Source organism: Berghia stephanieae, chromosome 9, assembly GCF_034508935.2.
Source record: "Berghia stephanieae isolate SIO BIC M18660-M18661 chromosome 9, UCSD_Bste_1.3, whole genome shotgun sequence".
NCBI classification, from domain to species: Eukaryota; Metazoa; Mollusca; class Gastropoda; order Nudibranchia; family Aeolidiidae; genus Berghia; species Berghia stephanieae.
The window spans coordinates 10506207-10533522 of NC_088368.1; the positions used below are offsets into that span (position 1 = coordinate 10506207).

Sequence of the window (27316 nt, forward strand, 5' to 3'; positions counted from 1 at the left end):
ATAATAATAATAATAATATAATAATAATAATAATAATAATAATAATAATAATAATAATAATAATAATAATAATGATAATAATAATATTAATGATAATGTATTGCGGTTGGCTAACGACCCCTTGTAAAGCACTTTGAGCATGTTTTGTGGATATTGCCCTATAAAAGCTCAATTTTTGTTTGTTTGTTGTTTGTTTGTTTGTTTGTTTGTTTGTTTGTTTGTCTTTCGGTTGTTTTGTTTTGCCTTGTTTAGTCTTCTTGTTTTCATTTAATTGTAAACATTTCGGTGTGTCCTCTAAGTTGGACCTTTGCTTTTGCTGACTGGTACTTTTAGGTCATGCGGAAATGGGCCTATCGGTGGATTACTCATGGATACATCCGTTTCCGTTTCCTATTTGAATCAGACTCTCTTCTCTAACCTTTTCTTTGGTGCTCTAGATCTACGTTTCTCTAAATTATCCTTCTTTTTACTGGCGCTGAAATGACTTAATAATAGTAAAATACTAACAGTCAAAGTGTCACAAACGCAGTAAAATCCCAATCCCCCCCCCCCCCCTCGCAATGTAAAAAAAAAAGCAATACAAAACAAGACAAAACAAAAACTAAACAAACAAACAAACTAGTAACAAGATAGATTGCTCGTGGAATATTCTGTTCCCTTTTTACAGTCAGGTTTCTTTGGTGCTTCTAACTTCTGATCTATCGATTCCTTTCCCCCGTATTATTCTCTTTTTACTGGCACTGGAAGACCCAAAAGTGTCCAAGCGCCGTAAAATATCCAAAAACAAAACAACAACAAACAATAGCAAATCAATTTTTTGAATTTTGATGAAAAATGTGATTGTTGCGCTTTCTCCTCTCTCTTGTCGAATCCATCAACTTAAGGTATGGAGCCTGTTTGAGTTCTGCTTGGTTCACCAAGTCACCTTTGTTATCAAGCGTAAATAGGGTAAAATTCACAAAATGAAATTGGAGGCATACATTAACTCTCTCCTTACCACCCATAGGAAAATCGTCACATTCGTTACGATGTAACCGACAATTTTCTCATTCTGATTTCTGTTGTACATCACAAAATGTAAAGAAATGCTTTGATTACAGCTATAGATACTAAACACTGTGTTGTAGAGTTCGCTTTTTACCTTTTTGTTTGAAAAAGAAAAGTCTATTTTTGTGATGGGTGGGAGTGAATATTCGGGGAAAATTCTAAAAATAGCTGGTAAGGAGAGTGAATACAGACCCATATATTCCATTTATATAATTAATTGTAAATAATTAGAACTGCGACCGTTTTCAACCAACGAACTGCTTGTTACGACTGCAAAATACTTATAATTATAAAAAAGTTCATTGTTAATCCCCCTATTAGGAAAGGGAAATTACTCGAATGGTCTCGAAAGAGAAAATGACTCCAAGTTGCTCATCTTTCCTTCTACTATCGTTGGTGTAACTCGATTTATGAGGAGTTGTACTCTACTTGAGTCTATGTATATGTTTGTTTGTGTGTGTGTGTGTGTGTGTATGTGTGTAGATGTGTATTCAAGTGACTTCATTTTGGTACACGTTTTTAACTGTATTCTACCCCCTCTTTTAAGTGATCCCACTACAGCTGTACATCTGCCCACCATAAAATGGTTCGACTCTGAGAGGAAAGAGATTCAAAATAGCTACAAGTTTGAGCTGTTGGACAACAACCGAGCTCTTATCGTGAAGGACCTCCAAGAGCAAGACGACAAGTCATACTATTGCTCTGTTTTTAATCGAATTGGAAACACAAACAAGTCACCTGTTTACCTCAATGTCACATGTAAGTAACAACAAAATATTTATTGGGAAAAAGGTCATAGGGCATTGACCCTGCACGCCTATCTGGAATTAGGTCAGGATGGACCTGACCAAGTGGTTGGGTACATAGAAACTTTTAAAGTTTATTTCTTTATTTCTTTATTGTTTGTTTGTTTGTTTACATTCCAGCACGATTTCCTGGAATTCCTTGGGACATGAGGAAACTGTAGTTCGAAGAAACCGTACATATTTCTGAAATAGATGTTGCTTGGATTTTGTTTGTGTTTCTGTATTCATGCTTATTTATTATGTAGTGTCGTGATTTAAAATATTTTTTTTTTTTTTTTTTTGTTTTTTAAACATTGTTATTATGTTATTTATGACTTGTTTATTTATTTATTTTATGATTATTTTATTTCTCAATTTATGTACTTACTACTGGAATGGCCTTGCTTCACTAAGGAATCTTAAAGGTTATGAAATAAGGATCATCATCATCATCATCATCATCATCATCATCATCATCATCATCATCATCATCATCATCTTTGTCTTCATCTCATTGTCATCATCATTGTCATCCTCATCGTCATCACATTTGAATTCATCATCATCATCATCATCACCATCATCATCATCATCATCATCATCATCATCATCATCATCATCATCATCATCATCATCTTTGTCATCATCTCATTGTCATCATCATTGTCATCCTCATCGTCATCACATTTGAATTCATCATCATCATCATCATCATCATCATCATCATCATCATCATCTTTGTCTTCATCTGTAAGAGAGTTAGCTTATAGCAAGTGGGTTTAATGAGTTCACAGTGCTTGTATATCAGTTAAACTTGGTCATTATATTGAGTAGTCTAGGTCAGTTTTACGTTCCAAAGTTAAAGGATTGGTCATTATATTGAGTACTAGAAAATTACTTTCTTTGATCGGTGTTACTTGGTTATTGGGGATAATAGCATCAAATTATAGTTGGAATTTATTATTTGGGCGTACAGATTATTTGGGCGTACTGAACTAACGTTTACCAAAAGTAATATTATATCATAAAAGGCGGGGTTTAACACCAATATGTAGGAATTGACGTTTCAGGTTTGATTATGATTTGGTCTTACTCTTAGGGGTTGGATTATAGACTGACAGGGAACTGCCAAAACTGCAAGGGGGCGTGGAAACAATGGAACTGTGGGTAAAATTTTGATAGGGATAAAAGAGGATGTTTCGAGGAAAAGGGTAGGATTCAACTTGACCATGAGCTGCACACTTTAAACCTTTTGTGCTCACCATCTTTTATTTGAATATTTTTGGACATAGAATTTGTTTGGTTGCAATTTGTGAAAATGTAAGTTGGATTGTTAAACAACGCAATAAAAATCGCTATATAAGATCACAAGCCATTACATATGTGTGCAACTACCCCACATTATGTATCTAATTTGGTGCCGTGACCAGGATGTGTTCTTGTGAAGATGTTTTTAAATTAACGAAGTTGGCTAAAATTTTGAATTACTTTATCTTAATATAATGAAACCAGAACAACTACCACAATTAAAAATAATAAAGCAAAATAAATTAAGATCAAAAAATTATAAAAGTATAGGTTATGCTGAAAATTTAGACGAGGATTATATTTTTGTATTTGAGGGATATTAAAATTGACCATATATATCACGATGAAGTTGGGCCTAGTGAAGAAAGGGGTAAATTAAAAATAGAATTAGATGTGGATGTTTCTGTTCTCGAGGAAATAGAAATCAACATGATTTGCTGTAGGAGGGTTTAGTGATTATGTTATTTGGTAACAAGAAATGGCACAATTTTTAGAATTTTTTACAATTAGATGCCCGGGTTGCAATAAAGTTTTTGGGGAAGCAGAATATTTATCAAAAGATAATTTTTTTCATTTTAGTGATACTCAAGGAACCGTAATTATCGATGAGATAAGTGATATTAAACTAGGGCAATATGTTATAGATGAAACGAGTAAGACGGTGTCCATTCATTGCGATAAAGATTTATGTGATGCTGAAATAGGTTATTATTATATAGCTTTAACATTGGAAGAAATAGAGGCATTTGAAGGAAAATATTTAATATACAGCGAGTGTATTGAAAGAATATTGGTAAGAGAAAATGAATAAAGAAATAAATAATTATTAACAACAAAAAAAAAAAAAAAAAAAAAGAATAAAGTCAGAAATGAAAACTATAATAGTGTGTGAGTATTGTAGAGAAATTTTGGATGTTAGGGAACCTTTATATTGGCGTAATAAATTTGATAGTGTTGATAAAATAATAGCAGTAAGGGATACTAGTGAAGACAGAGAATTAGTACATTGTATCAAATGTTTAAAAATAATTGGTTATTGTCGTAGAAACGTTTACACCATATATGAGCGTAATATATCTGTCTCCTCCAAGTTATCTAAAGTTATTTCGAAACACGGTGTCAGAAGGTAAATAAATAAATAAATACAAGGAATTAGTTAAGGGGATATTAATTAAGAAACAAAACAAACAAAAATGGCCGAAAATCCGGTAATTGATGCAGCAACAATAGTACAAAATTTACAATTAACACTAGATCAATTGTCGAGTTCTATCTCAAATCAAGGAGTAGGTCACTTGATAGAACCCTTTGACGGGGCTTCTCACAAATTTGCGGAATGGATTAAGAGTGTTGAAAAATATAGCTTGCTCAATAGTTACAATGATATAAACCAGATAAAAATTGCGTTAATGACAGCAAAGGGGCCTGTCAGTGATTTTATTGTTCACTGGCAAAAGGATAATTCAAATAATATACAGACTTGGAATGCTTTGAAAGCTGAGTTAGCTGTTCATTTTTCAAATATTACGAGTCCAGAGCAAGCAACAAATCTGTTAAGGCAGATTAAACAAAAGCCCGGTGAGACAATTACTGCATTTAATCAAAGATTGCTTAATCTCGCATCAGAGGCATTTGCAGATGTTAGAATGGATTTAGCAGAAACTAAAACTCTCGTGGAGAGACAGTTAGTAAGCTATTTTGTAGACGGACTGTTAGATGATGGAATGAAATTTAGGATATTGAGAGAAAGTCCACAAACGTTAGATGCAGCTTTGAAAATAGCTATAGGGGAGCAAAATTTAAGAAGAAGATTCGTTTCTCGATTTTCTTCTAATGTGCGTAAAGAAGAGGACATGGAAGTCCAATATATGAAAACAAAAAATAAAGTATGCACAATATGCGGCAGACAGGGACATATTGCTGTTAACTGCAGAAGAAGGGAGATTAATGTTGTGACTAATGACACAAGACATAGAAATCAGCCTATCCGATGTTACTTTTGTAACAAGCTAGGACATATCCAAAGGGATTGCCGAAGTTTGAAAAGTGCTCAAAGGGGCAATTCGATGAATTCAAATTCACAAAGTGGCTACAGTAATTATAATCGACGTGGAAATTCAGGTGGTAATTTTGATCGGAACAAGGAATGGGATAAGCCGAATCGACAAAGTTTTCATGAATTCAACAGAACTTTTAGGACGTTTAATAAACCAAACACAAAAAACTAGAAAACTCTTCAAAGAGCGAAACCGCTTTGGGGAGAAAAAATAATTCTCAATATTCAGTCTACAGTTTAAATGTTTCAAATAACCCAAATTCTTGTCTCGTTAAAATACAACAAGCACAAATAAGAGCGCTTGTAGATACGGGATCAGAACTTAGTATAATTAATCAGCGAGTTTATAACAGTCTTAAGTATAAAACACCATTAAAAAGAAAACGCATAACATTGTGTTCTGCAAATGGTTCTAATCTAAATGTTTTAGGTGAAGTAGAATTAGATTTTAAAATAGCTGGCATTAGGTTAAAACACAGCTTTATTGTAGTTTCAGATTTGAATAGGAGTATAATCCTTGGTAGGGATTTTTTAGTTAAAAATGGTGTTAGATTATATTTTGATCTAGGGAAAATGAGAATACAGAATGCCTATGTTCCGCTAGAAAATGATATTCACGTGTCAGCAGTATCTCGTTTAACAAAAACCATAGAGATAAAACCGAAAACTGTGTATCTAGTAGAGGCTAGGATAAAGAAAAATCCATATTTTGATGAGGAGAAAAGTTATGAAATTATAGAGTTAGACAGGGGATTTATAAGCGAACAGCCAGAAATTAAAATAAGCTCATCAATAATTAGATTGAATAAAAAACGAACATTTCCTCTACAGCTAATAAATCTATCAAATAAATATGTTCGGTTGAAAAGAGGTTGTATCATTGGAAAAATACAAGAGGTGAGCGTGGTTAACGCTATTGATTGTCCTCGATTAAACCCAAAAACCGAAGTTAAGTCGGATGAGGAATTCATTAAACAAATTATAGTAAATGATGAATGTAAGAAGCCAGTGACAGAAATGATTCTCAGAAATAAAAATGTATTTGCGTTTGATGATTCAGATTTACAATGTACTGATCTATTAGAAGCCGACATAGATACAGGTAACCATGACCCCATTAACCTGCGCCCGTATAGAATACCGTTATCACAGAGAGATAATGTTAGTGACACGATAGATGAAATGTTGAGTGCTGGAATTATCAGGCCAAGTTTTAGCCCATGGAATTTTCCGGTAGTTCTTGTAGAAAAGAAAGTAGATGGTTTGGGTAATAAACCGAAACCACGCATGTGCATTGATTTTAGGGCATTGAATAAAATAGTGAGAATAAAAAGTTATCCTATTCCACTGATTGATGATATAATTGGTAATTTAAAAGGTAGTCAGTATTTTTCATTATTTGATTTAAAATCTGGATTTCATCAAATTTCAATGTGTGAAAGTTCCATTCCGAAAACCTCATTTTCATGTTTTAAAGGTAAATATGAGTTTAACGTTTTACCATTCGGCTTAAAGAACGCACCTTCCATATTTCAACGTATGATAAATAAGTTGTTGATAGGGTATGAACATTTTACAACCGCTTATATAGATGACATATTGATTTATACAAAATCAACACTGGAAGATCATTTATACCATATCCAATTAGTGTTTGATCGGCTTTTACAACATAATTTGAGACTAAAATTATCCAAATGTAGTTTTGCACAATCAGAGACTAAGTATTTAGGCTTTATAATAAACACCAAAGGAGTTAAACCTGATACTGAAAAGGTGAACGCGATTAAATCGTTGAAACCTCCAGCGAGTGTAAAACAAGCACGCAGTTTTTTAGGTTTGACAAGTTGGTACAGGCGTTTCATTCCAAATTTTGCTAAAATAGCCGAGCCGATCATCTCGTTGACAAAGAAATATGCACGTTTTAATTGGGATGAAAACTGTCAAAGAGCATTTGATTATATGAAGGATAGTTTAACTGTGGTTCCATTGCTCGCGTACCCTGATCCAAACAAGCCTTACATTTTGTATACTGATAGTTCAGATACATGTGTAGGTGCAGTTCTAGTACAAAGTTGTGAAGATGAAAAAGAGTGTATACGAGGCATTTCCAGTGAAAAACCAATATACTTTTTAAGTCATAAAATGTCGCAGTCACAAATAAAGTCATATTCAACTTCAGAGAAAGAAGCTTTTGCAATTCATTATGCCCTGAATAAATTACATTATTATTTATATAATGCGAAATTTGTAATAAAAACAGACCACCAGCCTTTAAAATATTTGTTTAGTGCGGAACAGAAAAATAGAAGAATTCAAGCCTGGGCGTTAACTATAAACTCTTATGACTGTGAAATAGAATATTTAAAAGGATCAGAAAATGTATGTGCCGATTTGTTATCTCGATCGCCGCCAGAAAATGAAGATACCACTGTTGAAATCGCAACTTTAAATTCAAATAAATTTAATCCTGAGGAATTTATAAATGTCGAAGTCCATGATGAAAATAATGACGAACGCCCTACGTTACCCGACTTTGATATAAAAGATGAACAACAGAAGGATTCAGATATAGTAGAAATAAAACAAAATTAACAGATGGAACAGCTGATACTTCTTTATATAATAAATTCATCGTAGTTGATGACATTCTATATTATATTTCACAAGTAGATGAGGATCCAATATTAAGACTGTATGTGCCAAAGCATTTAAAGCAACATGTGATTAAACAGTACCATCATTCAAATGGGCATATGTCAGTAGGAAAAATGTTCGATGCTATAAAATTAAAATATTATTGGCCAAATTTATATAAGGAGTTACATGAGATTCTAGGAGAATGTGTGACATGTAAAGTAAGAAATATGAAACAACAAAAAGCACCGATACAAGATACAGATATCCCACCTTATCCTATGGCAAGCGTCTCTTTAGATTTATCGGGACCTTACAAACAAACGTTGTCAGGAAATAAATATATTGTAACTTTTATAGACAAATATTCAGGTTGGCCGGAGGCATTTCCAGTGCCAGATAAGACGGCTGACAGTATCATAAACCTTTTGCTAGAAGAAATAATACCTAGACATTCATGCTTATTATCAATTACTACAGACAACGGACGAGAGTTTGATAATAAATATTTTAAAGAAACTCTTGAATATTTAAATATTGTTCATATTAAAACAAGTTTCTATCACCCCGAAGCAAATAGTAAAGTTGAAAGAAGTCATAGGACTATGCATGACCTATTAGCAAAAAAAATGCAGGAAAATATTGACACATGGGATATACACTTGAATAATATATTGCTAGCAATACGCACTAATGTTTCGAAAACCACAAAAATGTCTCCATTTTTTTTTGTTATACCATAGAGACCCAGTACTCCCTCTAGACAATGTGTTAAAACCCAGAAGAAAATACGAAGGTGAGGAATTCCATAAAATCGCGTTAGAAAATCAACATCGTACGTTTATGACACTTGTAAAGAACACGAAAGAAGCGAGGCGTAAACAAAATACAGTCATAAATAAAACAGAAAGGACGTAACACTTAAAGTAGGAGATCCTGTATATTATCGAAATCATGCTAAATCCAGCAAACTAGAAAATAATTGGCTGACCCATCACATTATAGTTAAACAAACAACACCAGTATCCTTTTTGATAAAAAATCAATTAACTAACAGGATAATAAAAGCGCATGCAAATGATCTTAGATTAGCAAATCTTGAATGGCAAATAAAGCCACAACAAGGACGAATATTACGTAAAGCAGCACTTGCAGAATCACCACCGGAGGATAGTGATAACGAAAGTAATGATTCAGACAGTAGTCAAAACACTATCATTTATGATTATAATGAGAGAACTGATATCCCAAAATTAAACGAACCAAATCCAAATTTTGTGAATAATGATAGCGAAAATTTGATTGATAATGAAGAGGAAAATCTAGCTGATGAGGAAGAGATAATGGATTATGAATCCAACCAACCTACCACTATGATAGGTACACCAGCACAAGAAGATAGTATTATGAAAACGTTTAATAAACGTAAAGTCTTGGACGATTCAGATCAATCTGAAGATGGCATTCCTATGTTCGAATTACAAAAACGACTTAGAACAAAAGCTTATAAAAACACAAGGAGCAGAAAAAATGTTCATGAAATCCAGTGTAAAAATAGACCAATTGCTACTTCGACTCGCAAAGTCGATGATATTTGCAAAGTTATCAAGACTGTATTGTCAAATATATAAGAAACTACGAATTATAATCAGACTGTATTGTCAAATATATATAAGAGACTGAATATTTAATTTTAAGAGGTTTCAAAGTGAATGTAAAGAAAATAATACCGGTTTATAAAATAAGACTGAAAAGTCAGACAGCTGATAATGATTGTGACACAAGCGGTTAGCTTGTAAAGTATCAGTTTTAAAAAAAAAAATTAAAAAAAAAAAAGGGAAAATGAGAAGAATATTATTTTCTTAAAGAAAGTACCGATCGGACGAGAAGAACGTTGACGAAGCATACAAAAGAATCAAAATTTTTATCTTTTATGTTATGATTTATAACTGTACAGTATTAATGATACCTCTATAAATGTAATATTTATGAAGTTAATATTATGTACTACCAATAACCTTGAGTTATGAATGGTGTGATTTAAGTTGATGTTTGTACTTGTCCACAGGTGGGGCACGAACCATCAGTCGGTGTTCATTACCCTTTACCTTTCCCTGTTTCTAACCAAAGCTATTGTGGTCAAAGAAAATGTTGTGTTTGACAAAGTAAAGGAAATCAGTTCCTCACGAAGTTCATGGATCATAACGCTGGTCCTAAGTTTACAACCGTATGAAGATTTAATTAACGATTTCTCTGAGAAGGCGTCACAGCTAGAAAAATTAGTTTTCGGGGCAATAAAAAGTGACATAGGAAGGATGCAACCACCATATCGGGTTCATTTTGAATTTATCAAACATGAACTGGAGCATATAACAAACATGAAATACGAAATAACAAATAGTTTTCAAAGTTACAAATCTTTAAATCAAAGGAACAAGAGATCATTGCTTCCCTTCGTAGGCAAGGCAATGAGTTTTTTATTTGGTACTACGAGTGAAAGTGATTTAAGAAATATTCGGAAGGCGATGAAAAAGTTGAAACAAAGTCAAAATAAAATCCAACATATTGTTAAAGAAAGTTTGTCTTTCATTAACATGTCGCATGCAGAAATAGTTAAAAATAGAGTGAGAATTAATAAAATAAATGTTGGACTTGCTCGACTATATAAACAAGTGAATCAAGGCTACAGTGAATTAAAAACCGATTTGGGAGGTTTTAAAACCTTTGTGAGTGTCTATATACAATTAGACAAAATTGCTAACGACATTCGTGAAATGATGTTAGAAACAATAGCACGTTTGGAAAATTTGCAATTACAGATTGCTGTAGTGTCGATGGGAAAATTATCTCCATCAGTGCTTCCACCAAAGTTACTGATAAATATGTTAGTGGAAATAAAATCTAATTTGCCATTATCATTAACGTTGCCAATAGATCCATTGACACAATTATGGAATTATTACAAAATATTGTCATGTTCAACAAGCTTTGAAGACAATAACCTTTTGATTATGATTTCTGTACCACTAGTAAATAATGGAAGAAAAATGGAAATCTTTGCGGTCCATAATTTACCAATCCCAAATCTTAATATGTTGTCACAAGACACGAACACTTATCAATATAATTCTAAGTTTATGGTTGCAAAATATAAACTAGAAGCTAATGCTATTGCGATCAATAAAGAGAAAACTAAATACGTTTTGTTATCTCGAATTGAAGCAGACACGTGTGCAAAACCTGAATTGCCGTATTGCGAATTCAAAAGTCCGATTTACCCCATTAATGTTAGTAAATTTTGTATTATAGCGTTGTTTTTGGAAAACAAAGAAAATATTAAAAAGCTTTGTAAGGTAACTGTAAGTTCTAATGAAAACCTTCCACAAGCTAAATATATCTCTCAGGGTCTGTGGATTGTAACGTCAGTATTTCCATTGCGATTTACAATACTTTGCGAAGACAAAACGATTAGTTCATTTACATTACGTACAAAACCTCCACTTGATGTCGTAAAATTGCCTTTAGGATGTACTGCTAATAGTGATTATGTTACACTTCCCTCATATTACACAATGAACTCCACCATTAATGTACGAGCAAATTTCTCAGCACTCAAAATGAAAATTTCTGGTTCATTCTATACTTTGTGGGAGCCTCTGAACAGGGTGATAAATAAATATAATCAAACATGGGATATAAAGAACTTGGATAACGTTGCTGACATTGACATGTCTAGTTTGATAAATGATATAAATGCAATGAATGAGACCACCATTAGTGAAGGGTTAACTTTGTGAAATTAGTTGCATTATTAGCAGGAAGTATATTAGCTGTCATAATAATGGTTGGAATAGGCTTGTTAAAACGGGATATAATTGTGCCTAAAGTCTTATCATGGTTAGGAAAGGGATTGAGTAAGCGGGAAAATTTCAAGTTTGAACCCAACTGAAGTAATGGCGATGTCAAAACAAGACACACCTGATGAATCGGAAGTGACTGAAACGCTAATGACGGCGACAACGACAGAGGCAACTCAAACACAGCCACAACAGAGGTCTGGAAATGTCTTAATCCCTTTGGTCTATCCACGGATACCTTGAAATGGAGTAACAATCTCGACAACCACTACGTCATTGATACGTCCAGAATCAACACAATCTACAGACTACAAACTACACAGCAACCTCAATTACATCGTACCTTTCAACTTATACAAACTTGACAGAATTCATAAAATAATATCTGTATCAACACAGATTTCTTCCATGAACCTTTTTATATTTACATTCTTTATTGAACAATTGGATTACTTGTATTTACTTCTACGACAACAATACCCAACGATGTACGATGTCAATAATTACATAAACGTTCAAGATACGATTGTTTTTACAAAAATGATGTCCAATTGTGAACAATACTACTTCCATCATATTCAGTGGTGAGCGTATTCAAATTTAAACTTATGTCAATATACAAGTGTGCAGCACCCATATCTACAACTTATAAACATTGAATATTATAATAACGCCTGTCTTAGTATCATTGTAAAAGATAAAGGCTATATATGTATATAAGACAATGCAGGAAAAAGTATCGCAAAACGCCACATGAGCGATTTCCTTGGATTCATTATCGTATGATATTCAACAACCTGCGTTCAAATAACGAAAATATTGTTGACCTTATTCGACCCTACTACATACACTACTAGACTACGTTATTGTTACATCATCTACCTGGTGTTTGGACTCACGTCACCCACCGGTACTCTACAGATTACATCATCTACCTGGTGTGTACTCACATGCCACCTCATCAAAACTCGATCAACAAACACAGACAATTACAATGCACGACCTCTGTCGACTACTACACACGAACTCTTTGTCAACACATGGCTGAGTTCACAACTTTCTTTTGACTTGCTGGATAAGTCAAACTTCATTTAAATTCAAGATCTCGCACACAGTTAATCTTGAATTTTTACAATTTCATCTACAATGAGATTCAACATATACACAAGACAACCACAAATATCAACGAGGAGAATCGACCCAGATGCCGGAGATGAATGGATTACAGCGACGTCACAAGACCAAGAAACAACCCAACAGGTTAAGCATACGTTTGCTACCTGTAGAGTCTTTTTTCGTCCCAATTCAAAAGACTCGAACAAATACAACACACTAATTGCAAAAGTTGGTCACTTTAGTAACAGCCCACAATCACATACTGTGTTAGATTTTACTTATTTAGTTATTTACACTGTACTAAATATGAATAAGTCGGACAGACTAATGACTGATTATTTACTTAACACTAAATATGTGATGTGAACAAGTCGGACAGACTAATGTCTGATTATTTATTAAAGACTAAATATTTGAATGTGAAGACATTATGGTGATAATTCGAAGACATTTACAGAGGAAAAAGTTTTTAATTAATTAACAATAATTAAAGTGAATTTATGACACTTGGGCTATTCAGTGACCACAACACACACAACAATGCAACACGTAGACTAGATACAATCACCTCAACTCTTATAGTTGATATATTTTTTTCATTGCATGAAAACTCATTCTAAATGGAGACAATGACTTAATTAACAATTACTGACAATTTTTACAGGATGACCATTCTCAAAACGAACGGATTACTGAGAAATGTGACCTCTGATGGATGACCACAAAGAACAATTTGATATCAATGTAGTTGTAAACTACACCCTGATGACTTAAAAAGCTTAAAAAATTGAAACATCAACAATGAACAATGAATGATAATAACTTCAACTTGAATTTTAAAATGATGATAATGCTATTATTATGATTTATTTTTAAATATTTTTTTATTACTAATTGAAATGTAATCCTTCGTATATGGATCTAGATGTCTATAATACATTATTTGTACCACATATTATAAGTAGGAATTAATGTAATAATGTTGTTTAAATGGAATCATACAATATAAGGGAATATACAAGGTACTGGTTTTGATATGTCAGTAAATGAGTAGACATACATGGAAGCTGAGATTATCACCCATGTCGTGAAGAGTTGAATTTGAGATTGAATAAGACAACGTGAGTATATCACAAATGGAATTTGAACCATCCTTTTTCACGCAATACTATTTATGTGTGATGGGATATGACGAGAATTAAACACTTTTATTGCTATGAAGATGGAAGTTAAGGTGAAAAGATATTTTTTTCTTTGAACTTTTAATTACTTGATATCTTACTGTCAATGTTGTAATGCCTTAAAAAGTATAATCGATAAATATATAAATGTTTAATCAACTTTCGTGTTGGTAAATTTAAATTTTAATCACTTTTAAATGATAGATACCTTACTGTTGATGTTGTAATTTGAAAGGAAAAAAAATAATCTATAATCGATATATATATATCTATTTAGATGTTGTAATCAAATTTGATGTTTGTGAATTTATCAATGTTGTAATACTATAAAACCTATAATTGATATATATGAATGTTGTAATCAACTTTGGTGTTTTTGAATTTAAAGTTTAAAGTTTTTAAATATTTAACTGGTATAAGTATTATCATTTTAACATTTATTTATTACATTTTAGTTGGACATTACATATATATTTAATCTCTCACTGTAATTTTTTTGAATTGAAATTGTTTTAAAGTCAATTTAAATTCTAAGAAAGGGGCGTATGTAAGAGAGTTAGCTTATAGCAAGTGGGTTTAATGAGTTCACAGTGCTTGTATATCAGTTAAACTTGGTCATTATATTGAGTAGTCTAGGTCAGTTTTACGTTCCAAAGTTAAAGGATTGGTCATTATATTGAGTACTAGAAAATTACTTTCTTTGATCGGTGTTACTTGGTTATTGGGGATAATAGCATCAAATTATAGTTGGAATTTATTATTTGGGCGTACAGATTATTTGGGCGTACTGAACTAACGTTTACCAAAAGTAATATTATATCATAAAAGGCGGGGTTTAACACCAATATGTAGGAATTGACGTTTCAGGTTTGATTATGATTTGGTCTTACTCTTAGGGGTTGGATTATAGACTGACAGGGAACTGCCAAAACTGCAAGGGGGCGTGGAAACAATGGAACTGTGGGTAAAATTTTGATAGGGATAAAAGAGGATGTTTCGAGGAAAAGGGTAGGATTCAACTTGACCATGAGCTGCACACTTTAAACCTTTTGTGCTCACCATCTTTTATTTGAATATTTTTGGACATAGAATTTGTTTGGTTGCAATTTGTGAAAATGTAAGTTGGATTGTTAAACAACGCAATAAAAATCGCTATATAAGATCACAAGCCATTACATATGTGTGCAACTACCCCACACATCTCATTGTCATCATCATTGTCATCCTCATCGTCATCACATTTGAATTCATCATCATCATCATCATCATCATCATCATCATCATCATCATCATCATCATCATCATCATCTTTGTCTTCATCTCATTGTCATCATCATTGTCATCCTCATCGTCATCACATTTGAATTCATCATCATCATCATCATCATCATCATCATCATCATCATCATCATCATCATCATCATCATCATCATCATCATCTTTGTCTTCATCTCATTGTCATCATCATTGTCATCCTCATCGTCATCACATTTGAATTCATCATCATCATCATCATCATCATCAAGATGAACATTAACCTCAATAAACCAACTGACATCGTTTATTGATATTCACAAGTAACTAAAGATAATTTTTTTTATCTCGTTCACTGTGTTTTCCAACAAACATATTTAAAATGAATGTGTGTGTGTGTGTGTTTGTGTGTATGTGGATGTGTGTGTATATGTGTCTGTGTGTGCATGTGTGTGTATGTGTATGTGTGTGTGTATTTGTGTTTGTGTGTATGTGTGTATATGTGTCTGTGTGTGCATGTGTGTGTGTATGTGTATGTGTGTATGTGTATGTATGTGTATATGTGTCTGTGTGTGCATGTGTGTGTATATGTGTGTGCATGTGTGTGTGTATGTGTGTATATGTGTATGTGTGTGTATGTGTATGTGTGTGCATGTGTGTATGTGTTAGTGTGTTTGTGTTTGTATTTCTGTGGGTGCATCCGCGTAAAAACTGAATATTTAGAAAAAAATCAGTCTGGAGGTTTTGCGTGCTTTCATAATATATTAAATGTTACACATGTGTATTTGTACACATGCCCCGTGTTCATTTGTACGGGATGTTTATGGGTGTGTGTTTATATCTGTATATTATGTGAATGTTCCTTCTGTCATAACCCAATTGTTTTAACGATGTTTACCACACATAAATTGCCATTTTGATAAACAATGTTATCAATGATAATTATCATTATATTATTGTTATACCATTATCAGATGTTTATATAGAAAGTACAAACGTGTGTCCTACGTAAATTTTACTTAAAATTTGAATAAATTGAATGAAATAATGACTGAAGCAATATAACATTTGATGAGTTTTTGGAAAGAAATTAAATTCTATGATGAAACCTATTTTTCGTAGATGGAATACATTTGTTGATACAAATCTTTGGAATACACAAATGTCCAACCTGGCATATCTACACTAAATTAAAAATAAAAATGGTTATTCAAAATGTCGACGTCTCTATGCCGTTTCCATGAAAGAAATAAAAAATGAGCAATACCTGTAAAATGCTATTTGTCCTCAGTACATTTTTCAAAATATGAAATAACCATAATGTACCAAAAAACATAGACTACCCATATACACAATTTGAAGTCAATCAGACTTATAATGAAAGAAGAACGATTATCTTTTTTTATATTATATTTATATATTTATTCATTCATTCATTCATTCATTCAGTCAGTCATTCATTCATTCATTCATTCATTCATTCATTCATTCATTCATTCATTCATTCATTCATTCAGTCAGTCATTCATTCATTCATTCATTCATTCATTCATTCAGTCAGTCAGTCAGTCAGTCATTCAATCATTCATTCATTCATTCATTCATTCATTCATTCATTCATTCAGTCAGTCAGTCATTCATTCAGTCAGTCAGTCAGTCAGTCATTCATTCATTCATTCATTCATTCATTCATTCAGTCAGTCAGTCAGTCAGTCAGTCAGTCAGTCATTCATTCATTTATTCAGTCATTCATTATTTCATTCATTCATTCATTCATCCATTCATTCATTCATTTATTCAGTCATTTATTCACAACGTTTGCATATTTTTTAATTCATTTATTTAAGTATTTATCTTTTTTTATGATCTATTAATTTATCTATTTACAAACTATTTTATATACTTTTTATTTCTGTATTTACTTTTTTTTTATTCACTCATGGAGAACCGTCAATATTTGCCGAGAAATAAAGGCTCTTACAATATCCATCACTGCCTGTAGCCAGGTTCTCATTCTTACTGAGTCGAGTGAGGTAATGTATGCAACGTGTCCAGGGTCACTGTCCAACAGCATTTAGGACAAGACTTAATAATAATGATAATAATAATAATAATAATAATAATAATAATAATAATTATAATAATGAATAATAATAATAATAATAATAATAATAATAATAATAATAATAATAATAATAATAATAATAATAATAATAATATAATAATAATAATAATAATAATAATAATAATAGATCTTTATTGTCCATAAATATGGTAATTTGTCATTTAGTTACACTTGTTATAACGTTAAATGATAACTGTAATATTGAAGAGATATTTCACTCCTACTTATTTTCTCTCTCTCTCTCTCTCTCTCTCTCTCTCTCTCTCTCTCTCTCTCTCTCAAATACATGACGCCTGTAAGGTGATATTATAATTTTTTCGGACAGAGACAACGCTGTTAACAGCCAGGTACTCATTTTATACCTGAGTACGGTGAGACAATCTGAGTAAAGAGCCTTTTCCAAGGTCTCAACACAGAAATCCTAACTTTTCTCTTTTTTTCTTTTTTTCTCTCTTTTTTTTCCTCACATGGGCAGCTAAACCAATCTGGGTGGAGGCCCCGAAGACACAGACAATCGCAGCATCTACGGCAGAAAACCCAACACACGCTGTGTTCACATGTAATGCCAGATCTTTGTCGAATGAGGCAGAGCCAGATATGCCCATCTGGTACATCAACGGCAAAGAATTCTCATCTGCTGACCTAGGTATGGAACAGTCATCTGCTAACAAGAAATGAGGCGAGTAGGAAAGTGCCAGAAGACAATAGAGAATAAAACATTTTTCTAAAATGTTTGTTTTCCATTGTCTTATGACACTTTCCTCCTCGCCTTATTTTGTTTTTATTATCGACACAAGTGCATGTTTCACGAGAGAACAACACAAAATAAACGATGTTTTGACCTTTGGCCTTTCTCAAGTAAACACAAAATATGAGAAAGGCCAAAGGCCGAAACGTCATTTGTTTTGTATTGTTCATTCATGAGTCAGATTTACTCCCTTTATCTGGGTGGGGTTCCTACCCCCCATAGTGGGCAGGGAGGTACTTTCTGTGTCTTCTATCCCCTTTATCTGTTTTCCAATTGCTTTGTCTTTGTCTTGAAATGAGATTGCTTGGTTTTGTCCTGACTTTGGTCGGAGTCCTTGGCTGGGAGGGAAACAGTCGAATGTATAGTTATAGTTTTGGGAGATGATATTTTTTTCCTTGTGTGAACGAAGACCTAACGTTTATGGGGGTCAAATTGTCATTTTTGCAGTCGTGATGGGCCTTATCGATGCTGAAAGGTATCGAAATACTCTATCAAAATAAGGATTTTCAACGGTGTGTCTTTTTCGGCGGGTTTCGACGGAGTTTCAGCGGGTTTCGTAAAAAAAGAAAACACCCTTTAATCAATGAAAGGCGAATATCAAATGCAACTCAATCAAAACATTAATTTTGTAAATGTAAAATAGTGTTTGGACTCATTGGATTTGGAATAGGATTTGAACGTACTGAATGTCGATTGGTAATGACTTTGTGTAGCCGATTCTTTCTTCTTTACTTCACAGTATGGAGGTGTGCGACAAAAAAAAGGGGAATTCTTGATGAAAGTTTTGATGATGGATCAAATATTTTCTATAATTATCACTATATATATTTTGAATTAATGACAAAATTAAGCAATTTGCAACTCATAAGCCCTGATCAAAATAACTCGTTTAATAAATCAAAAGAAATGAAAGAATGCGAAATTATATCAATGGTCCCTTTCAGATCCGCTCAAGTTTCAGAGATCAGAGGACAGAAAGACCTTGACCGTCAAGAACCTGCGCAAGCCTCAAGACATCATGTGTGTTCAGTGTCGTGTCAGGAACAGTAATGGGGTCCTGATGGGAAATGCCTGTCTCAATGTCGTCCGTAAGTCATTATGCCTAAAAAAGAAATTTAAAAAAAATGTTTTTACTGTTTTGTTATTGGCTGAAGACGGGTTTTGTGTCTGAAACGTTCCATGTCTGGTCTTTTGTTCTTTTTTAATACAGTTGTATACTTTTTGTTTATTACTTTTTAAAATCCACAACTTTTAAAACTTAATGCTTTAGTGGCATACTTTAAAGACATCTCCATGACATACCCAAGTATGAATGAATCGTACTTTAAAGACATCTCCATGATGTACCCAAGTATGAAGGAATCGTACTTTAAAGACATCTCCATGACATACCCAAGTATGAATGAATCGTACTTTAAAGACATCTCCATGACATACCCAAGTATGAATGAATCGTACTTTAAAGACATCTCCATGACATACCCAAGTATGAAGGAATCATACTTTAAAGACATCTCCATGACATACCCAAGTATGAATGAATCGTACTTTAAAGACATCTCCATGACATACCCAAGTATGAATGAAACATACTTTAAAGACATCTCCATGATGTACCCAAGTATGAATGAATCGTACTTTAAAGACATCTCCATGACATACCCAAGTATGAAGGAATCGTACTTTAAAGACATCTCCATGACATACCCAAGTATGAATGAATCGTACTTTAAAGACATCTCCATGACATACCCAAGTATGAAGGAATCATACTTTAAAGACATCTCCATGACATACCCAAGTATGAATGAATCGTACTTTAAAGACATCTCCATGACATACCCAAGTATGAATGAAACATACTTTAAAGACATCTCCATGATGTACCCAAGTATGAATGAATCATACTTTAAAGACATCTCCATGACATACTCAAGTATGAATGAATCATACTTTAAAGACATCTCCATGACATACCCAAGTATGAAGGAATCGTACTTTAAAGACATCTCCATGACATACCCAAGTATGAATGAATCGTACTTTAAAGACATCTCCATCATGTATCCAAGTATGAAGGAATCGTACTTTAAAGACATCTCCATGACATACCCAAGTATGAATGAATCGTACTTTAAAGACATCTCCATGACATACCCAAGTATGAAGGAATCGTACTTTAAAGACATCTCCATGACATACCCAAGTATGAATGAATCGTACTTTAAAGACATCTCCATGACATACCCAAGTATGAAGGAATCGTACTTTAAAGACATCTCCATGACATACCCAAGTATGAAGGAATCGTACTTTAAAGACATCTCCATGACGTACCCAAGTATGAAGGAATCCATCCATCTTTTGTCCATTTGTGAATGATTTCTCACTTTATTGCGTTTCTTGAGCAATTCTCAACATCATTTTATGGCCACATGCTTTCCAATTTCATTTGGAACAGCTTGGCAACCAGATCTCATCCTGATGTTGAGGTTTTTGAAAAATTGGATTTTGAAAATCCTGCCAGGATATTTTTAAGACTCTAAAAAGGTTGTTTTTTTAAATGGAGAAGTTTCTCACAAAAACAGATGACAGTTCTTTTTGAATTGTATTGAGTGAGTTTACTGAAAAAGGGTGAAATAATGTGCTGTCTAATTCAAATGTTTGTTGAATTAATTATGACTTTTTCTTTCCAGCCCCCATCAAAGTCAACCACTGTCCTCCTAAAAGACAAGACATCAAGAAAGGAGACCGCCTTAACCTGACCATCCAAGCCAGTTCTGATGACGACAACAACAACCCTCTGTCATACGAGTGGATCTTTGGCAACCAGACGTACACCAAGTTGAACAAGCCAGCCATTATGGAGTACAACCCCAGGACTGACGAGACATACATCAACACCAGCAAAATCTCCAACAGCCAATACGACAAACTTGGTGGGGAATACATTCTTCGTGTATACAACTTGTATGACAGCAAAATCTGTAAGACGCTTGTCAAATTGACGGACACCGAAGAATGTAAGATTTACAGTTTTTATCGTTATTTTTTCTGTTTTAACTTTTTAAAATTCCTCTCAAAAGGGTAGGAACGCAATGCGCTGTGGCCGATGAAGGATCATCAGATACAGTGTAGGTTTGGTGGTACAAGCAACCATACAGGGCCCCCTTTTGTTTCATGTATATAATTGACGACACAACCAAATAAGTCCCATCAGATACAAAGATACGTCTTTTTGCTGATGACAGCCTCCTGTATAGAGTATTTTGGAATGAAGAGAATGAAATCATTCTGTATTGTCCTAAGAAAATTTGATAATAAATGAAAGAAAGCCAGAAAAAAAATTTGATCCTTCAGTCGAGAGTAGAATCCCAGTTACATTCATTTTCACCATCAGTCATAAGAATTCCAACAGCTGAATATTCAGTAAATCTTCATGACATTTCAGCTTGCATGAAATGGAATGGAATTTTCAATACATCACAGAATGTCTTTAGAAGCTTTATTGACGATTTATTAATTTATCAACAACTAAATTTTGAGAGAAATTATGGTTTAGAAGAATTCCAATCTGGTCACAAAAAATTGGTGAAGCGACAGTTTTGAAACTTTTGTCAACGTGAATACGAGGCTGCTAGAAATGTTTTACTGTAAAAAATACGGAATAAAACTTTTTATTTCATTTGTTTTCCACGTTAATTTGTGTATTGTTGTGCTGACGAAGGGTTTGTACCCAAAACGTCCATTTTCTGTTTTGTTCCCATACGAAGCCTCTCCATTTTCACTCTTTTGTTAGTATTTTCAAGATCACCGGCTTCAGGCAGCCCTTACCGTTTTCTACTTTGCTGCTCTCTGTTGTTGTTTTTCCACCGCTATTTACGTGACCTCCTCTCTCACACTTACACAGGTAGAACAGTTATGATTTAGCCAGACCCCTATCTATATACTTTTAATGCTTTTCACAATCTACTGTGCTATGCATTTAGGTAAAATGTAACATCTGCCAGCCAAATAAAACAAACATTGTGAGTAACCTTTAATGGTTATAGCCTGATTAATAATAATAAATAATAATAATAATAATAATAATAATAATAATAATAATAATAATAATAATAATAATAATAATAATAATAATAATAATAATAATAATAATAATAATGGTATAGATTTATAGTGTGCCAAACATCCCTTCATCAGGAGGGCTCTGGGCATATAACATAGATTAAGCCCTAACACAGTACACGAACAACACTCATTAGACACATAACCAAAAGAAAGCCTGTCGGAATAAGAATGTCTTCAATCGACGCTTGCATTCCTCTAGTGAAGACGAAGAACGTATCTCTAGTGGTAGTAAATTCCACAACCTTGATATAATCTAGTGTAAACGAATCACTATCGACTTTCTTGACGTTTCGCCGTTTGAATCGTAATCGTCCAATTGGGGCACTTCAGTTGCTTCTTTGATTTGCTGTGTAAAGTCCCTCCACTTTTCAGGGTCTTCTGACAAATTTCTTAGGGGTCTTCCTTTGTTTGTAATTTGAGTTGAAGGTGCTTGGGAGTCCCTATTCAGTACTGTGTAGATTATCATTGGTGGTCTCCCTTTGTGAAGGTCATCTCCCAAAACAGCTATAAGAGTCACATGTAACAGTGAATGACATAATCAGTCAGATGATGAAAAAATTTGAACTGAGATCTTGCCAAGTTTAGTTAGAAGGTCACTTTTTTATCCAAAATTAGTTCTTGTCATAAATGATTAAATCAACCCTTTTTGTACATTTTCGGGAAATATCAAAAGTTTATTTCACTTCTAAATATTTTCTTACAACTAGTCAAGTTGAAAAAATATGAAATTTGAGAAAAGTTGCTGGATACCTTTCCCATGCATCTGACCATAACGCCATGAAAAATCATCCGATTTACTTCAAATAAAGATTAAAATGCGCAGGGGAGCATAACATTCTTTCAGAAAATGAGAGAAAAAAAATGCAAATCTAAATTTTTCCCTTCCGACTGGTTATGTCATGCACTGACACATATATTAATATAGTCTTGTTTTAATGTCTTTTTGTATCGGGTAGATCATCGGTTCGAGAACACCTATGATCTTAACACAAATAAATGAATAGATAATTAAATAAATAGAGCCATTTTATCTCTATGATCTTAACACCAATAAATGAATAGATAATTAAATAAATAGAGCCATTTTACCGGTCTAGGAGCGGACCGACTGACCGTGTAAAATTCCTGATTGGTCGGGAGCAAGGTATATCAATATGCAGGTCTGTTAACCCAAATTATTATGGGCTCATAGTTGTCCTGGAAATACTGTCAATACAAAGCAAATCATTGTCGATTACAACAATGTTAAAACAGGCCCATATGTGCATTTGCTTATCAGGCCTGCCAATATGGACACCTAGGCTGGGAGTATATTAAATATGTATAATTAATAGTTTTAAAATTTGATTAAATTTTGTTCTCCACCTAACATGAAGGATACAGATTTTCGTAAACAGGTGTATGTGTAAGCTGCTCGGAATAAAATGGATGGATAGAATTAAGAATGAAGAAGTATGGAAAAGAACACAGCAGAAACCAGTGGGAAAGGAAATAGGAAGAGGACGATGGAGGTGGATTGGACACACGCTTAGAAAGAATGACTCCACTATAACAAAGAAAGTATTGGACTGGAACCCTCAGGGCAGAAGATCAAGGGGAAGCCCACGAGGAACATGGAGAAGAATTAAAGAAGCTGATATACAGAGAAGTGATAAGACCTGGATGAGATAAAAGAAGGATGGAAATTGTTTGTCTGTTGCCTATACCCTGACCCAGGGTGAGAAAGGGCAATAATGATGATGACCTAACACAACCATTACAATAGATCAATCCACTTCTTGGTAAAAATGTGCATGGCTAAACTCGATAGCAATTTGAGATATCTTGACTTGCAATCAAGAAGAATGATCGTGACTTCAAACCATCTACTAGTTGGTTCCTAAATCATTGGAAGTGTGTTTGTATGTAACCAGTACTTCAGAGTCCTGATAAAGGATAGGTTACAAAAAGGTGACATAACTATTTCAGTAACAGGATGTATAAGCAGATTCTTGGGATTACAGGACGTAAAACAGAAAGGATGGGTGATCTTAATGACAACTAGTATATATATAGATGAGAAGATAGGATGCCATCACTACGACAGCAGAAGATGAATTACACAATGTAAGTTTCGAGATATCTGGAAGAGGGGTTTTATACTTTCAATGAGATAGGAACCAGCTTTTTGACATCACATTTTTCTTCCCTATTGGTGCCGTTTGAATGAATCCCTTTATGTGACCCTTGCCGTAGTCCACAGTCCACAGTCCATAGTACCCAACGGTGGGATGACATCAGGACTGACCCCATTTGGAAATCTGGAAGAATCTGGGGGTCAACATGACTCAGTGCTACGGTCTTTATTTCGTACCTGAAAGGAACCGAGTTCGATCACCCGCCACTGCGCTTTGTGGCCTTGAGCAAGTCACCTCACCCTAGCTCAATTTGTGGCATTGCACTGCGGCTGATGCCTGGGTTATTCCAGTCTTTCCTTGGAATAGACACTAGAGACAAATTTTCCCTATGGGATGAATAAAGGGGATTTTATTTTTATTTCTTATTTTTAAAAGAATATTTTTATTTGAAATTAGACTGTTGATTAGTTTATGGGTGTGTATATCTCAAGATCCCCCAGTATTCTGTGACAATTGAATTAGTTAATGGATGTGTATATCCCAAGATCCCCCAGTATTCTGTGACAATTGAATTAGTTAATGGATGTGTATATCCCAAGATCCCCCAGTATTCTGTGACAATGGAATTAGTTAATGGATGTGTATATCCCAAGATCCCCCAGTATTCTGTGACAATTGAATTAGTTAATGGATGTGTATATCCCAAGATCCCCCAGTATTCTGTGACAATGGAATTAGTTAATGGATGTGTATATCCCAAGATCCCCCAGTATTCTGTGACAATTGAATTAGTTAATGGATGTGTTTATCCCAAGATCCCCAGTATTCTGTGACAATTGAATTAGTTAATGGATGTGTATATCCCAAGATCCCCCAGTATTCTGTGACAATTGAATTAGTTAATGGATGTGTATATCCCAAGATCCCCCAGTATTCTGTGACAATTGAATTAGTTAATGGATGTGTATATCCCAAGATCCCCCAGTATTCTGTGACAATGAATTAGTTAATGGATGTGTATATCCCAAGATCCCCCAGTATTCTGTGACAATTGAATTAGTTAATGGATGTGTATATCCCAAGATCCCCCAGTATTCTGTGACAATGGAATTAGTTAATGGATGTGTATATCCCAAGATCCCCCAGTATTCTGTGACAATGGAATTAGTTAATGGATGTGTATATCCCAAGATCCCCCAGTATTCTGTGACAATTGAATTAGTTAATGGATGTGTTTATCCCAAGATCCCCCAGTATTCTGTGACAATTGAATTAGTTAATGGATGTGTATATCCCAAGATCCCCAGTATTCTGTGACAATGGAATTAGTTAATGGATGTGTTTATCCCAAGATCCCCCAGTATTCTGTGACAATTGAATTAGTTAATGGATGTGTATATCCCAAGATCCCCCAGTATTCTGTGACAATTGAATTAGTTAATGGATGTGTATATCCCAAGATCCCCCAGTATTCTGTGACAATTGAATTAGTTAATGGATGTGTATATCCCAAGATCCCCCAGTATTCTGTGACAATTGAATTAGTTAATGGATATGTATATCCTAGGATATCCTACGACAATAATTGAATGAAAGAAGAAACAGGCAAATCGAGAAAATTTAATGATCTCAAACTATAGTTCGTTTCAAAATACATCAGTATCCGTTTGTTTTTTTTATCACAAACAATTTGAATTTGATTTTCTTTTACATCATTTTTTATGGCAATTGTGAATGAGTCATGACTGACATTCTTGGATGAGGTGCTAATTGCACCAAAACATGAGACATGGTGAATCGAAAGTCCTTGTAATAAAAAACAATAGAAAACTGCTATAAGTACTTTGAAAACTTTCCATATTAGTCATCGTACTTTCTGTAGTCACCAAGAACACCTCTATGTTGTGGATAATAGGAGGGAGGGGGGGGGGAAAGGAGGAGTTGGATTTTTAAATGTTATTAAATATTATTAAATTTAAATGTTAATATTTTTATGACCCAAAGAAAGTTTGTCTTTTTTTAAGGGAAAATCTCTCACAAAATACAGAAGTTGGCAGCTCTTTTTGAATTGAACTGAGCGTACTAAAATGGTGCTGCTATTTAATTCAAATGTTTGTTGAATTAATTATGACTTTTTCTTTCCAGCCCCCATCAAAGTCAACCACTGTCCTCCTAAAAGACAAGACATCAAGAAAGGAGACCGTCTTAACCTGACCATCCAAGCCAGTTCTGATGACGACAACAACAACCCTCTGTCATACGAGTGGATCTTTGGCAACCAGACGTACACCAAGTTGAACAAGCCAGCCATTATGGAGTACAACCCCAGGACTGACGAGACATACATCAACACCAGCAAAATCTCCAACAGCCAATACGACAAACTTGGTGGGGAATACATTCTTCGTGTATACAACTTGTATGACAGCAAAATCTGTAAGACGCTTGTCAGCTTGACGGACACCAAAGAACGTAAGTCTCTCAGTTTTTATTATTTTCTCTGTTTTAACTTTTAAAATAATTCTTTACAAAAGGGTAGAACTATTGGAATTCTTGATTTAAATTTCTGTATTCTATGGGCTAAGTATTCTACGACATATTATTATGCTAGAGGACTTAATTCTCAACAACAAATTTGGAAGCAAAAAATTGGGAAGCTGGTATTGGTCGAGGATAGAAATCTTAAGAAGAAGCGTATATGTATGTATGTGTGTGTATGTGTTTGTGTGTGTGAAGATGTAGCACCAGATAAAGTAAAGTTTTAGGCAAACTAGGTCAGCCTATTCCTCATTGTATGGTAACAAAAAGGTTTTCTACACGTCACTTGGAAACCAGTATTGACGTGTTGATACGTCCATGTTTTTGTGTTTTTGTTTTTGTTTTGTTTTTATCGATGATTCATTTTTTAAACATTGAAATGTTTTCTATGAAACCCTGACAGCATCTCCTTACAT

The 27316-nt window shown here is 33.8% G+C and overlaps 1 protein-coding gene across 1 annotated transcript in view; it reads left to right on the forward strand.

Moving 5' to 3' along the window:
* The window catches only part of LOC144979662 (neuroglian-like), a 50944-nt gene that overhangs the window by 20140 nt on the left and 3488 nt on the right, over positions 1-27316 (forward strand). The window contains exons 6-10 of the mRNA XM_078926501.1: positions 1595-1806; positions 17842-18012; positions 19059-19202; positions 20811-21137; positions 26508-26834. Of these exons, the coding sequence (XP_078782627.1) occupies positions 1595-1806; positions 17842-18012; positions 19059-19202; positions 20811-21137; positions 26508-26834 (1181 nt within the window). The remainder of the gene's footprint in view (positions 1-1594; positions 1807-17841; positions 18013-19058; positions 19203-20810; positions 21138-26507; positions 26835-27316) is intronic.